At 39.3% G+C, this 16,819-nt stretch overlaps 1 protein-coding gene across 8 annotated transcripts in view; it reads right to left on the minus strand.

The window, feature by feature from the left end:
* Positions 1 to 16,565, minus strand: part of LOC116405046 (meiotic recombination protein SPO11-1-like) — a 28,128-nt gene extending 11,563 nt beyond the window's left edge. For 6 of the 8 annotated variants that reach the window (XM_031888594.1, XM_031888592.1, XM_031888593.1 and 3 more), the window contains exons 1-8: positions 16,447 to 16,565; positions 16,246 to 16,345; positions 15,638 to 15,711; positions 15,443 to 15,544; positions 15,152 to 15,225; positions 14,854 to 14,870; positions 14,574 to 14,643; positions 14,447 to 14,483 (exon numbers count right to left, since the gene is read on the minus strand). In XM_031888594.1, the coding sequence (XP_031744454.1) occupies positions 14,447 to 14,483; positions 14,574 to 14,643; positions 14,854 to 14,870; positions 15,152 to 15,225; positions 15,443 to 15,544; positions 15,638 to 15,711; positions 16,246 to 16,345; positions 16,447 to 16,501 (529 nt within the window). In that variant the 5' untranslated portion in view covers positions 16,502 to 16,565. Of the gene's footprint in view, positions 1 to 14,446; positions 14,484 to 14,573; positions 14,644 to 14,853; positions 14,871 to 15,151; positions 15,226 to 15,442; positions 15,545 to 15,637; positions 15,712 to 16,245; positions 16,346 to 16,446 lie in introns of those variants that run through there. The other 2 variants (XM_031888590.1, XM_031888596.1) reach the window with 2 other exon arrangements.
* Positions 16,566 to 16,819: the final 254 nt, after the last annotated feature.

Consider the following 16,819-nt stretch of genomic DNA (forward strand, 5'->3'; position numbering starts at 1 on the left):
TAGCCTTACAATTAGCCAAGGCAGATTGGGGCAAAAGTGAGCTCAAAAGAAGTGAGAGCACACACAAGAATCGAAGTAAAAATGAGAAGAATGAGCCAAAGAAAACGGAGTTTGCCATGAAATAAATAATCATTCCGGTTAAGGGGTTACCAAAAAAATGATCTACCAGTTAAGAGGCTATCAGACACAGAGTTTAGAGCAAGGCTTGACAAAGAGTTGTGCTTCAGATGTAATGAAAAATATTCACCCGGCCATAAATGCAAGGTCACAGAAAAAAGAGAGTTGATACTTCTTATACTTAATGAGGAAGAGAGTAACGAGGAGGAGGCTCCTGCAGAGGTGAGGCAGAGGAAATGATAGAGCTGAATCAATTAGATTTGAATGAAGCCGCTGAGGTTGAATTAAGAGCTATCACGGGAGTCACATCCAAGAGAACTATGAAATTGAAAGGTCAGGTGAATGGAAAGGAGGTAGTAATCCTTATTGACAGTGGCGCGACAAATAATTTCATCAGTCAAGAGTTGGTGGAAGATCTGCGATTAGTCATTGATCCAAGTACCCAATTTGGAGTAACCATTGGAGATGGTACACGTTGTGAAGGAAAGGGAACCTGTAAGAGGGTAAAATTGAGGTTGAAAGAGATAACGATCATAGCTGACTTCTTAGCTTGGAACTAGGGAATGTGGACTTGGTGTTGGGAATGCAATGGCTGGATTCTACTGGAACCATGAAGGTGCATTGGCCATCCCTAACTATGACATTCTGGACAAAAGGAAGAAGAGTAATACTCAAAGGGGATCCTTCACTCATTAAGGCAGAATGCTCGTTGAGGACCCTAGAAAAAACATGGCAGACAAGGGACCAAGGATTCCTTTTAGAACTACAAAACTATGAAATCGAATGGGAGGATGAGTATGAAGAAAAAACCGAGCAAAAAGGAGATGAGAAAGAACTACCCATGGTTCAAAGTTTACTCAAACAATACATGGACATATTTGAATCACCCGAGGGTTTACCTCCCAAGAGACCGATTGACCATCGCATATTAACCATGCTAGATCAAAGGCCAATCAACGTTCGACAAGTATGGACATGTACAAAATGAAAATTGAAAAATTGGTGATAGAAATGCTACAGGCAGAGGTGATTAGATCGAGTAACAGCCCTTACTCCAGTCCGGTGTTATTAGTGAAAAAAAAAATGGGGGTTGGAGATTTTGTGTGGACTACCGCAAGCTAAACCAGGTAACAGTATCAGACAAATTCCCTATCCCGATAATTGAAGAACTACTAGATAAACTACATGGGGCAACTATGTTCTCCAAATTAGATTTAAAATCAGGATACCATCAAATAAGGATGAAGGAGGAAGATGTGGAGAAACAACATTTCGCACTCACGAAGGACACTACGAATTCTTAGTTATGCCCTTCAGCCTCAGCAATGCCCCAGCCACATTCCAATCTCTAATGAATCAGGTATTCAAACCCTTTCTTAGGAGATGTGTTCTTGTATTTTTTGATGATATTTTAGTCTATAGTGCTATATAAATGAGCATGTGAAACATTTGGGAATGGTTTTTTCAATACTGAAGGATAATTAATTATTTGCAAATAGAAGAAAATGTGTTATAGCACACCCCCAAGTTCAGTATTTGGGGCACATAATTTCTAGCCGAGGAGTTGAAGCTGACGAAGAAAAGATTCGAAGCATAATTAATTTGCCACAACCAAAAGACATCACTGGCTGAGAGGATTTCTAGAATTAACCGGTTATATATAGAAGGTTTGTGAAGATTTATGGGGAAATTGCAGCACATTTAACTAAGTTACTTCAGAAGAATGCATTCAAATGGAATGAGGAAGCAACATCAGTCTTTGAGCAACCGAAATTAGCAATGACAACCATATCAGTCCTAGCACTGCCTGATTGGTCATTGTCGTTTACTATTGAGACTGATGCTTCAAGAGTGGGATTAGCAGTGGTGCTGTCACAAGGAGACATCCTATCGCCTTCTTCAATCAGAAACTATCAAGAGCCCAATCTAAGTCTATATATGAAAGGGAATTGATGGCAGTTGTTTTATCAGTGCAGAAATGGAGGCACTACCTACTGGGAAGGAAATTCACTATTACTTCAGATCAGGAAAGCTCTCAAATTCTTGTTAGAACAAAGGGAGGTTCAACCTCAATTTCAGAAATAGTTAACAAAACTCTTGGGCTATGATTTCGAGATATTGTATCAACCGGACTTGCAGAATAAAGCCGCTGATGCTCTTTCAAGGAAGGATCAAACCGTGGAATTGAACACAATGACTACAACCGGCATCGTTGATATTGAGCTAATAGAGAAGGAAGTTGAGAATGATAAAGAACTCCAAGAGATCATAGCAGAGGTGAAAGGGGGTGGACCAGGGAGGGAAATATCAATGGATTAATGATAAGCTGCTGTATAAAGGAAGGATAGTGTTATCACGACATTCCTCCCTCATTCCTAGGTTGTTGCACACCTTCCCATGACTCCATACTAGGAGGTCATTCCGATTTCTTGAGAACTTACAAAAGGATTAGTGGAGAATTGTTTTGGAAGGGAATGAAAGCAGATGTGAAGAAGTACGTGGAAGAATGTGACATATGCCAACAAAACAAATTCGAAGCTACCAAACCAGCCAGAGTTGCAACCCATTCCCATTTCCGAGAGGATATTGGAAGATTAGACAATGGATTTTATAGAAGGACTACCCTTAGTTGGAGATATAATGTAATTATGGTGAACCATTGTTTCCTGCCAGTCTGTACCATTGGGTCTATCAAATAACATTCGGGTTTGACGAAAACCGAAGGTTACACGATTGGTTTTGTGTCTTTTTCCAATTTTGCAGCTGTTTGGATTGATTTTCTCTTTGTTCGAGTGGACTACAATCAACGTGTGACTTCAATATGGCCGACATAAAAAATTTGGTAGTCTCCAACGTTATTCCCTTGGCCTCTAAGATCACAGAACATAAGTTAAATGGATCCAATTATTACGATTGGCGTCGGACAATTTTATTTTATTTGAGAAGTACTGATATGGATGATCATATGACTGAAGATCCCCCAAAAGATGCAAAGCAGAAGAAGGATTGGCTTCGTGATGATGCCCGTTTATATCTTCAGATCAAGAATTCAATTGAGAGTGAGATAATTGGATTGGTTGATCACTGTGAGTCTGTTAAAGAACTTTTGGAATTTTTGGATTTTCTATACTCAGGTAAAGAGCAAGTGCATAGAATGTTTGAAGTTTGTATGCAATTTTTTCGTGCGGAACAGAAAGCTGAGTCTGTCACCAGCTACTTTATGCGGCTTAAGAAGATCATTGCCGAGCTTGGCTTGTTGTTACCTTTTAGTCCTGATGTTAAAGTTCAACAAGTTCAACGAGAGAAGATGGCTGTTATGATTTTCCTGAATGGACTCTTACCTGAATTTGGAATGGCAAAGACACAGATTCTCTCTGACTCCAAGATTCCATCATTAGATGATGCCTTCACTCGAGTCCTTCGCATTGAAAGCTCTCCGACTAGTGTGTCTATTCCTCAACCCAGTAGTGCTCTCTTTAGCAAGAACAATAACCCTCGGGCACCTCAGAGGAATAGTACTGATCATCGAAAACCAGAGCCTATAGAGATTGTTTGTAACTACTGTCGTAAGCCAGGCCATATGAAACGTGATTGTCGGAAATTGCTATATAAGAATAGTCAACGATCTCAACATGCTCAGATAGCCTCCACATGTGATATACCAGAGGCGTCAGTTACTATTTCGGCAGATGAGTTTGCTAAGTTTCAGAATTACCAAGAGTCATTACAAGCGTCATCTTCCTCTACTCCGATTGCATCCACTGTTGCCCCAGGTAATATAAAGTGTCTTCTTACATCATCTACCAAATGGGTCATAGACTCTGGTGCCACAGCTCATATGACAGGTAATTCTCACCTATTTTCTAGACCGTTGTCCCCTGCCCCTTTTCCATCGGTTACATTGGCCGATGGCTCCACATCTTCTGTTCTTGGCTCTGGCACTATTCACCTTACCCCATCATTTTCTCTCTCTTCTGTGTTACATTTGCCTAACTTATCCTTTAATTTAATTTCTACTAGTCAACTTACTCATGACCTAAATTGTGTTGTCATGTTCTTTTCTGGTTATTGCTTGTTTCAGGATCGTGTGACGAAGAAGATTATTGGTAGAGGATATGAGTCAGGAGGCCTTTATCTCTTTGATCATCAAGTATCGCAAGCTGTGGCGTGTCCTGTCGTTCCCTCTCCTTTTGAAGTCCATTGTCGTTTAGGTCATCCATCTTTGTTCGTGTTGAAGAAACTTTATCCAGAATTTAGGTCTTTGTCCTCTTTAAATTGTGATTCGTGTCAATTTGCGAAATTTCATCGTCTTAGTTCGAGTCCTCGAGTCGATAAACGAGCAATTGCTCCATTTGAGTTACTTCATTCTGATATTTGGGGTCCGTGTCCAGTTGTATCTCAAACAGGCTTTCGTTATTTTGTTACTTTTGTTGACGATCATTCTCGTCTAACTTGGTTATATTTAATGAAAAATCGTTCTGAGTTATTATCTCATTTTTGTGCCTTTCATACTGAAATAAAAAACCAATTTAATGTCTCTATCAAAACTTTGTGTACTGATAATGCGGGTGAATATTTTTCTCATTCTCTTGGCTCTTACTTGTGTGAAAATGGCATTATTCATCAATCTTCCTGTGCTGACACTCCATCTCAAAATGGTGTTGCAGAGCGGAAAAATAGGCATTTACTTGAAACTGCCCGTGCTTTATCGTTTCAAATGCATGTTTCAAAAATCTTTTGGGTTGATGCTGTCTCTACAGCTTGTTTTTTTGATTAATAGAATGCCTTCCTCTGTTCTTAATGGTGAGATTCCCTATCGTGTTCTTTTTCCTACCAAGCATTTGTTTCCTATTGCTCCTAAGATATTTGGTTGTGTCTGTTTTGTTCGTGACGTTCGTCCTCATCATACTAAGTTAGATCCCAAATCCTTGAAGTGTATCTTCTTGGGTTATTCACGTGTTCAAAAGGGTTATCGTTGTTATTGTCCTACCCTTAAAAGGTATCTGGTTTCGCCTGATGTTGTCTTTTTTGAAGATACACCCTTTACTTCATCACCATCGAGTTTGTGTCAGGGGGAGGATGACAATCTTTTTATATATGAGGTTACCTCTCCCACACCATCCTTGTCTACTGATGTGCCTCCTTCCCGCCTGTTGATTTCTCAAGTCTACTCCCGACGACCTCCACCACAACCTTCAGACTCATGTCCTCCATCAATGCTTCCTTCATCATGTGATCCAGCGCCAAGTGATGATCTTCCCATTGCTCTTCGCAAAGGTAAACGCAAGTGTACTTACCCCGTTTCTTCCTTTATTTCCTATCACCAGTTATCTCCCTCCACATATGCGTTTATTACGTCTCTTGAGTCCACATCTATTCCTAACTCTGTTCATGAAGCTTTGTCTCATCCTCGCTGGCAAAATGCAATGATTGAGGAGATGACTGCTTTAGATGATAATGGTACTTGGGATTTGGTATCTCGTCCTGCAGGAAAGAAGGCCATTGGTTGTAAATGGGTGTTTGCTGTCAAGATGAATCCTGATGGAACAGTGGCTCGTTTAAAGGCTCGCCTTGTTGCCAAAGGTTATGCTCAAATCTATGGCACTGATTATTCAGATACATTCTCTCCGGTTGCCAAGTTAACTTCCATTCGCCTATTTCTTTCCATGGCTGCTACCAATAAATGGTCGTTGCATCAACTTGACATTAAGAATGCTTTTCTTCACGGTGATCTTCAAGAGGAAGTTTATATGGAACAACCACCAGGGTTTGTTGCTCAGGGGGAGAGTGATAAAGTATGTCGCCTTCGAAAATCTCTGTATGGTTTGAAACAGAGTCCTCGTGCGTGGTTTGGTAAGTTTAGTCAAGCCCTTGTATGCTTTGGTATGAAGAAGAGTACATCTGATCATTCAGTTTTCTATCGCCGATCTGAGAAGGGTATAGTTCTACTAGTTGTATATGTTGATGATATTGTTATTACTGGAAATGATGCATTGGGTATTTCGTCTCTCAAAACTTTCCTTCAGGGTCAGTTTTATACAAAAGATTTGGGCCAATTGAAATATTTTTTGGGCATTGAAGTGATGAGAAGCAAGAAAGGTATTTATTTGTCTCAACGAAAATATGTACTTGATTTGTTGTCTGAAACAGGAAAATTAGGCGCCAAACCAAGTGGCACTCCAATGATGCCAAATCAGCAACTTGTTAAAGAAGGAGAATTATGTAAAGATCCTGAGAGATATAGGAGATTAGTTGGGAAGTTGAACTACTTAACAGTGACTCGACCAGACATTGCATATTCTGTAAGTGTTGTAAGTCAATTCATGTCTTCCCCTACAGTGGATCATTGGGCTGCAGTAGAGCAGATTTTGTGTTATCTAAAAGCTGCTCCTGGACGTGGGATCCTATACAAAGATCATGGACATACGAGAGTTGAATGTTTTTCTGATGCTGATTGGGCGGGGTCTCGTGAGGATAGGAGATCGACTTCTGGATATTGTGTTTTAGTAGGTGGAAACTTAGTTTCATGGAAGAGTAAGAAACAAAATGTTGTGTTTGTTTCTCGTTCTGAGTGCTGAGTCATATAGAGCACACAATCTGTGTGTGAAATAGTATGGATTCACCAACTATTATCTGAGATAGGCTTCAGTATTACCGTGCCAGCTAAATTATGGTGTGATAATCAAGCTGCACTTCATATTGCATCTAATCCAGTATTTCATGAACGAACTAAACATATTGAGGTGGATTGTCACTTCATTCGTGAGAAAATCCAAGATTGGGTTGGTGTCCACAGGATATGTGAAGACCGGAGAACAATGTATTGAGTCGAGGATACTTCATTCGTGAGAAAATCCAAGATTGGGTTGGTGTCCACAGGATATGTGAAGACCGGAGAACAATTGGGAGATATTCTAACTAAAGCTTTAAATGGAACAAGGATAAGCTATCTGTGCAACAAGCTGGGCATGATCGACATATTTGCTCCAGCTTGAGGGGGAGTGTTATGATATATATATATATACATATGTCCTTTATTGTAATTTTACATTGTCTCTAGGGTTGTTAAATTTGGTAGTATGGGGTTCCATCTCAAAACCAATTGGCAATGAGAGGAGTAGCCCATCTACCTTATATGGAGTATGAGTCCCCTTGGTTTTTTCCAATGTGGGACTCTCAACTTCTCCAACAGATTTTATAGAAGGACTACCCTTAGTTGGAGATATAATGTAATTATGGTGGTAGTTGACCTTTTAAGTAAGTACTCCTACTTCCTAACTCTTAAACACCCAAAACAAGTAGCTTCTATATTTATGGAAATAGTAGTCAGCAAACATGGCATTTCCAAGTCTATTATTACAAATAGTTATAAGATTTTTTTACCAATTTCTTGAGGGAGTTATTCACCACCAAGGGCACGCTTTTAAAAAGAAGAACGGCTTTTAATCCGCAAACAGACGGAAAAACAGAAAAAGTAAACAAGTGTCAGGAGACCTATCTAAGGTGCTTCTGTAATGAACAGCCGAGAAAATGGGACAAGTCGATTCCTTGGGCAAAGTTGTGGTACAACACCACCTTCCATACGTCTACCAAAGTAACTCCTTTTCAAACTGTTTCTGGCAGACCCCCCCCCCCCCCCCCCCATTATTATCGTATGGGATGAATAAATCTCCAAATAATGAGTTAGCAGCCATGTTAAAAAAAAGAGACTTAGCAATCAATGCCTTGAACGAAAATCTTTGTGCAGTCCAAAACCGAATGAAAAAAAATGGCAGATCAGAATCGGAGAGAATTGAAGTTCAAGGTAGGGGATGAAGTCTATTTGAAACTAAGACCCTATAGACAACGCTCATTGGCTAGAAAGAAGTGTGAAAAACTAGCGCCAAAATTTTATGGGTCGTACAAGATTACAGAGGAGATTGGAGAGGTCGCGTACCGTTTGAAGTTACCAGCAGAAGCTGTCATTCACAATGTGTTCCACATTTCTCAACTGAAACTGAAACTCAGAAAACATGTAGTCCAACGTCAACAACCTATCCTAACTGAGGACTTCGAATTGCAGTTGTGGCCAAAAACTGTGTTGGGAGTATGCTGGAATAAAGAGCTGAGTGGAAATGAATGGCTAATTAAATGGAAAAATCTACCAGATAGAGAAGCCACGTGGGAATCAGTCTATCTGTTGAATCAGCAGTTTTCCAATTTTCACCTTGAGGGCATGGTGAACTTGGAACCAAGGGGTATTGTAAGACCTCAATCGTTCACACATATAAAAAGAGGAGCAGAAAGGTAAATGAACAAACAATTAATGATGAGAGAATGTGTAAGGATTCTACTTGAATCACACAATTGTTTGTTCATTTACCTTTCTGCCCCTCCTTTTATATGTGTGAATGATTGGGGTCTTACAATACCCCTAGGTTCTAACTCACCTTGTCCTCAAGGTGGAAGCTAGGGAACTGCTGATTCAGTAGATATACTGATTCCCATGTTGCCTCACTATCCGGTAGATTCTTCCATTTGACCAGCCATTCATTTCCACACGTCTCCTTGTTCCATCATACTCCCAACACAGTTTCCGGCCATAATTGTAATTTGAAGTCCTCGGTTAAATATAGGCGGTTACTGTTGAACGACATGTTGTTTTCCCAACTTCAGTTTCAATTGGGAAATGTGGAAAACATTGTGAATTACAGCTTCTGGTGGTAGTTTCAAACGATACGTGACCTCCCCTATCTCCTCAATAATCTCATACAGCCCATAAAATTTCGAAGCTAGCTTCTCACATTTCTTTCTAACTAATGATCTTTGTCTATAGGGCCGTAGTTTCAAATAAACTTCATCACCAACTTTGAACTTGAGTTATCTGCGATTCTGATCTACCATTTTTTTCATTCTGTTTTGGGCTGTACAGAGGTTTTCTTTCAAGGCATTGATTGCTAAATCTCTTTCTTTTAACATGGCTTCTACCTCATTATTTGAAGATTTTTCATCCCATAAGATAACAATGGAGGGGAGGTGGAGGGTATTAATATAATTAGATTATTCTTAGGAGATTATTCTGGAGATATTATTCTGGAGATATTATTTGATATTATTTCCTTAAGTGTATTTCTCTATGGTTATATATAGGCTTGTATCTCTATTAAATAATCAATGAAAGATAGATTAATTCCATAAAATCAACATGGTATCAGAGCAATAGGGTTTTAGTCTCCTTGTATTCTAGCCGTCACATTCCCGCTCGTCTGCCTCCGTTGATTCGTCGACGTAGGCAGAGTCATACCCATCAGTAATTAACACATCATGTCTCCAAGTAATTCGCTCTGCCTCCTAGATCAAAATCCTCATCTCTGATTCTGCCGCCGCCGCCACTACTCCTTCCGTCATCACTGCTCCTTCCATCCACACAGTTCGTCGCACTCTCGACCCATATTCGCTCTCCATTAATCCTCACTTAGATCTACTTGTGCGCACATTGCAAGCACCGATTTGTTCGTGCATCTCTGTTCGTGTCTTCGACTTCCAGATCCGTGTTTTATTTCATCTTTTGCCTTCGAATCATACTGCTCCAGATCAGACCGACCTGCCGCCACCGCCCTTTACTCGTACCAAACAATCTCTTTCGATTGAAGACTCCCGATCCTGAAGAGGGTGAATCTTTGTTCAGATCCATGATCCACCGCTCCGCTCCACTCACAGCCGACGACGCACAGGTTCGGCTCTTGTCCGCTCTCCATTTGTGAAGCTCGCCGTCATGAAACGCATCTTCTCTTTTTGCGAAGAACGCCGCAAAGCTCTCTATCTACTCAACCTCTCAGCTCTCTTCAGTTTTCGTTCTGTTCACCCAGATTTCCTGTTCAGTTTGATTCTGACTTGCTTTAGTTTAGTTCGTTCAGTTCCATTCTGATGACGGAACGCTCCTGCCCAATTCAGACCACGTTTTCATCCTGATTTGGTTCTACTTTGCTTCAGTTTTGCTCTTTCATTTTGCCCCCGGAGTTCTTGTTTCGTTCTTCCTAGGTTCTGTTATAGATCTCTATACGAGGATCTATGTTTCTATCCCAGAAGTTCTTCGTTTCGCTCTTCGTGGGTTTGTTTCAGCCTAGAAGTTCTTTGTGTGTTTGTTCTTCGGGTTTTTTATTCTATTCTAGATATATTGTTTCTTTTCTTAGTTCTTAGAAAACTCAAGTTTGTGATTTCAACCTTGAGTTTGAGGGAGGGTATTAATATAATTAGATTATTCTTAGGAGATTATTCTGGAGATATTATTCTGGAGATATTATTTGATATTATTTCCTTAAGTGTATTTCTCTATGGTTATATATAGGCTTGTATCTCTATTAAATAATCAATGAAAGATAGATTAATTCCATAAAATCAACAGAGGGGAGGTATGCCATAAACAGTTTGGTAAGGAGTTGTTTTGGTGGACGCATGGAAAGTGATATTATACCATAACTCTGCCCAAGGAATTAGTTTATCCCATTTTCTTGCATGCTAATTGCAGAAACATCTTAGATAGGTCTCTAGGCACCTATTTACTCTCTCGGTTTGTCCATCAGTTTGCGGGTGACATGTTGTGCTTCTTTTCAAAAGTGTGTCCATGGTGGTGAATAACTCTTTCCAGAAATTGCTAAGAAAGATCTTATCCCGATCGGTAATAATGGACTTGGGAATACCATGTTTGCTGACCACTCTTTCCAGAAAAATGGAAGCCCATTGCTTCGCTGTGTACGGGTGTTTAAGAGTTAAGAAGTAGGAATACTTACTTAAACGGTCAACTACTACCATAATTACATTACATCCCTCGCTAAGGGTAGTCCCTCTATGAAATCCATCCAATCTTCCAATATCTTTTCAAGAATGGGAGATGGGTTGTAGCACTCTGGTAGGATTGGTAGCTTCGAATTTGTTACGTTGGCATATGTCACACTCTTCCACATATTTCTTCACATCTACCTTCATTCTCTTCCAAAATAGTTCTCCACTAATCCTTTTGTAAGTTCTCAAGAATCTGGAGTGTCCTCCTAGTATGGAATCATGGAACGTGTGTAGTAGCCAAGGAATGAGAGAGGAGTGTCGTGATAGCACTACCCTTCCTTTATATAACAGCTCCTCATTACTCCACTAGTACTTTCCTCCTTGGTTCACGACCCTTTTTTAGCTCTAACTATAATTCTCTGGAGTTCTTGATCGTTCTCAACTTCCTTCTCTATAAGTTCTACGTCAACAATGCCCGTTGTCGTCATTGTGTTCAACTCCACAGTTTGATCTTTCCTTAAGAGAAAACCCGGTTAGTATAATATCTCGAAATCATACCTCAAGAGTTTAGTTAACCATTTCTAGAATGAGGTTGAACTTCCCTTTGTTCCAACCAGAATTTCAGAGCTTTCTGATCTAAAATAATAGTGAATTTCCTCACCAGTAGGTAGTGCCTCCATTTCTGCACTGAGAGAACAACTGCCATGAGTTCCCGTTCATATATGGACTTAACTTGAGCTCTTGAGGAAAGAGCTCAAGTTTCTGACTGAAGAATGCTATAGGGTGTCCTTGTGACAACAGCGCTCCTAAGCCTACTCCTGAAGTATCAGTCTCAATTGTAAATGGATGTGACCAATCAGGCAGTGCTAACACTGGTATGGTCATCATTGCTAATTTCAGTTGTTCAAAAGTTGCTATGGCTTCCTCATTTCACTCGAACGCGTTCTTCTGAATTAACTTAGTTAAGGGCGCGGCAATCTCCCCATAACTCTTCACAAACCTTCGATAATATCCGGTCAGCCCTAGAAATCCCCTCAGCCCAGTTATGTCCTTCGGTTGTGGCCAATTAATCATGCTTCGAATCTTTTCCTCATCAGCTTCGACTCCTCTACTGGAAATCATGTGCCTCAAATACTGAACTTGGGAGTGGGCTATTACACATTTGTTTCTATTTGCAAATAGTTGATCATCCCTCAATATGGCAAATACCATCCCCATATGTTTCATATGCTCGTCTATATTAACACTATAAACTAAAATATCATTAAAAAAAGACAAGAACACATCTTCTGAGGAAAGGTTTGAATATTTGGTTCATCAAAGATTGGAAGATGGCCGGAGCATTAGTGAGACCAAAAGGCATCACTAAGAATTCGTAGTGCCCTTCGTGCGTGCGAAAAGTTGTCTTCTCCACATCTTCCCCCTTCATTCTTATCTGATGATATCCAGATTTAAGATCTAATTTAGAGAATAATGTCGCCCCATGTAGTTCATCTAGGAGTTCTTCAATCACCGAAATGGGGAACTTGTCGGCCACGGTTACTTGATTCAGTTTACGGTAGTCTACATAGAATCTCCGTCCATATCCTTCTTCTTCACCAATAGTACCGGGCTAGAGTAAGGGTTGTGACTTGGCCGAATCACCCCTGCTTGTAGCATTTCTATCACCAGTTTTTCAATCTCTTCTTTTTGTACATGTCCATACTTATATGGTCGAACATTGATTGGTCTGTGATCGGGTAAAGTCAAAATGCAGTGGTCTACGGTTCTCTTGGGAGGTAAACCTATTGGTAGCCTAAATATGTACGTGTATTGATTGAGTAATTGTTGAACCATGGGTAATCCTTCATCATCTCCTTTTAACTCACTTCTTAACAAAATCGCTATAGGATCCTTCTTGCTTGATACGGATCGGTCTTGCCCCTAAGCTATGTTGTTCGGTGTCATTGAAAAAATCAAACATCCTTCCTTTCAAGTCCTCCCATGATTCCACCCTCTTTCGGTGGTGGCTCCACCTATACCAATCTACTTCCTCTTGTCCAAAACTCACAACTGCTACCTTGACCTTCTTCGCTTCAGGTAAGTTATTAATCTCAAAGGAAGTGTTCCGCCCGGTAAGCCTAGGATTCGGGATTCACCCTTGTAAACATTGGCATTTACAGCTTCTTGTATTTACTTCGGTCCACGTTACCTCCACTATTCTCTGCAGTCGTCTCTGTATCCTCGAGCTTCTCTTTAAGTTTCAACATCGGACCTTCAGCAGTCCTAGCCTCTTCTCTTCTTTTGTAACGGTGGTTTTCTCGCAGTTCATCAGCCATTCGATCCATCAACTTCTTCATCTCCAGCATCATCTCCTTTAAACCCATAATTTCTTTTTCAGTCCCATCTACCCGTTCCTCTATTTGTTGCTGAGCAATGAGGCGCATGACCACCCCCAGTGTGGTGGCTCTAATACCAAATGTAAGGATTCTACTTGACTCACACAAATATTACACCCTCACAATGGCAAAACAGAGGCAGCACTCAGTAATCTTTATTTATATATAGGCTAAAACAGTTAAACTAGTCACTATATAGTCACAATATCCAAAACAGTAAAGAACATACCCAACTTCCTTTTGGGATAGCTAAATACCCTCTCCAGGCTATGGCAGCCGCCTTGACAAAGGATAAAATAAAACCTACCTACCCAATCCCTAAAAGACCTATTTATATACCTCATCTCATCATTCTTTCATTTATGTGCCTGGCCCCACTCGCACAATCCCTTTCTATCATTCCGTCGTCATTAATTATTTGTTCATTTACCTTTCTGCCCCTCCTTTTATATGTATGAATGATTGGGGTCTTACAGAATGATGGAAAGGGATCGTGCGAGTGGGGCCCATGCGTAGGAATGAAAGATTGATGTAAGGAGGTATATAAATAGATCTTTTCGAGATTGGGTAGGTAGGTTTTATTTTCTTTATGTCAAGTCAACTGCCATAGCCTGGGAGGATATTCAGTTATCACAAAAGGAAGCTAGGTATGTTCTTTACTGTTTATCTTGTTATTTTGGATATTGTGACTAGTGTAATCTTTTGGCTTATACATAAATAAAGTTTAGCAGAGTGTTGTCTCTGTTTTGCCATTTTGTGTGTGGAAATATTTGTGTGTGTTTAGTAGAGTCGTTACAGAGTCATGTAACAAATTATGATTACACAGGGATAGGTGATGGCTAAGATGCATATAAGGATTTTCCTTTCAAGAATATCGAGGAAAGGAATTCCATAAGAACAATATAATTTAAAGGTATCATTCCAAGCGTCTAATTTTAGGCTCTAATCTAGCAGACTGACTAAGTTATAAATTAAAAGCGGTAAAGAGTTACGTGGAAACCTAAGTACTAGGAGAAAACCACAACCTAACTTTCTTATTATTATCTCATATGAACAAAAGATACAAAGGAGAAAAAAAAAAAAAAACAAGTATAAGATAAAAAAGAAGAGAATATTAGGGTTAATCTTTCCTTGGGCTTAAAGCCCATTAATTCTAACATTATATATCTAGTATCAGGAAGACAGCGTACCTATAACTTCTTCAACTTGAACAGGAATAAAGTGGGCCTGTAAGAGGTTGAGATGCATACATGCAAATCAGTTACAGCTGAGAGTGACTAAAGAGGCAATTGTTTTGTGAAGAATAATAATGTTTACACTGTTAGGCTTCTTCAAGCAATCAAATCTTCTGCCAGCTTCTGAGAATCTCAACCAACCCATCACCAACCTATAAAAAAGTGACTATGTCAAGATTCAGTTCTTAAATTTCTTCCTCAATGAAAATGTCAAGATTCAGTTCCTAATTTTCTTCGACAAGGAAAACAGATTGCAGCACTAAGAGGAAATTTAACAGAATCTAATGGTATAGAAAACCCTGACGTGGGTATCAACCCACAAGGAAAACAGCTTCTGAGAATATGTTTTCCTCGATACTTACCCATTACCAACAGAAACCTGAGAAAATACAAGTTTAAATGTCAGAAACAGACATAAACTATATGATTAAAAGAAGAATGCAATTGATCGGCAAGAGTATCTTCCTAATTCAACACCTAATAGTGATGCAAGACAACAAGAAACGATTGTGCATTTATTTTATCAAAGAACAGGCTTTTGTGGCACGCAGCCAACCCTGAATACTATACTGAGATTGGATCCCACATGAACCAATATAATCATGGAGGAAAAGAAGATATGTAAATTGGAGCCAAAGTAAAATGAAGTGCAGCACCAACCACATTCAGATTATGCCGGCTACATTGCAAAAGAATGCAGATGTCGTTGATTGCCCGGTCAACAACTGACTGATCTGAAAAATATTCATCATTATATGAGGAAGTCAATGTCATTAAGCTCTGGTGTACAATAACCAAGCAAAACAAGGAAAGGTTCAGAAAATCTCCTGCCACGAACTTGATGAAATCATAAATTTGAAGGATATGTTGAAATTCAAATTTTCTGAACAGGCATGCAAATTAATTGTTGTAAGATGTTGCATCTTAGAACATAATTGCGGGTTTGATTACCTGTAAATATAGAGGGATGCATATAATATATATCTCTCTTTGAGCTATGTCTATTTTCTCCCAGAAGCTGCTGAATTATGAGTAGAACTCTAAGCAAGACATCTGATAGAACAAAATAATATCAAATACAAGTGTACTCTATAGTCTGTACAGATTATGATTTTGTAGTATCATTCATCGGAATAACTAATTCACCTAGTCTACGGACGTGGCTTTCCCTTTGAAGTGTTAGAACATCCTTCCCTTCAGATAAATTGAACCTACAACAACTGCATAAAAAATTAGCGAAAAATCATCTAAACGTCTCTTTTGGTACAAATATCGTTTTCAAAACACAAGTCCAATTTCAAGATAGTGTCATCTTCACATTCAAGAACTATAACTTTCTTGAAAAATAAAAATATTATGTCTAAAAACTAAAGAATGACTGAAAACTAGGTCATAAACATAAAATGCATTTGAGTTAAGAATTGAGATTGAGCAGTGACTTTTGAAAATGACAAATCATAGCTAAACTATGCAACTCTGCTTCAAGTTCTAGAGATATATTCGCATCTGAAGTAACACTGATTTTCTGCTGGTATTTTGTGAGCGACTACTGATTTGGCCTTCGACACGATCCAATAGACCCGGTAGTAGATAAATAATCGAAAACTATAGAAATTTTTCGCACGAATAGGGAAATGAATATTCGTAGTCTAGTAAAGCACTTAATAACATTGTAGATCATGAACTTTATTTGGTTACCAATTCGAAGATTCAAAAGATTGGAAGCAAAATATTCTATACAGAAAATTACGAACCAGTTTTCAAGGGAATTGGAGCAGTAACTTTTGAATCGATCGATGGCGATCATCCTGGAGCTTCCATTGCTCAGTTCGACGATCATAGATCTCGTTAGCTCTGCAAAAGATTGTATTGGAAAACGGAAAGAAAATAGCAACGACGAAACAGAAATCAACTGGAATGAATATGAGAATCAGAAAAATCAATGGAATTGCGACCTGTGATTTTTCTCATTACTTCAATTCTCTCCAAGCTTCCTCGGTTTCCCTCCATTTTTCTTCGATGCGATTGGTTTTGAAGTGGCCTGTGGGTGTACGCATTAGTTTAGGGGGGAAAAGAGTGAAAAAACTTGGGGAATGGTCAAAAATAGGCCAAACGTAGGCCAAAAATGGGTAAAAAAAGAGTTTTAGAATTGGTAGTAAAAAAGTTGAGATTTATGATAAATTTGGGGTGAAATGACGAAAATATCCTTATTTAATTTCTCATTTCCTCTTTTCTTCAACCTAAAAGCAGAACAACGCTAAAAAAAACGTAAACTTGAACCTCCCGCTTTTGAACTCTTCCGCTTATACAGTTCCTTCAACTTGGTGC

This window comes from Cucumis sativus, chromosome 7 (genome assembly GCF_000004075.3).
Source record: "Cucumis sativus cultivar 9930 chromosome 7, Cucumber_9930_V3, whole genome shotgun sequence".
NCBI lineage: Eukaryota > Viridiplantae > Streptophyta > Magnoliopsida > Cucurbitales > Cucurbitaceae > Cucumis > Cucumis sativus.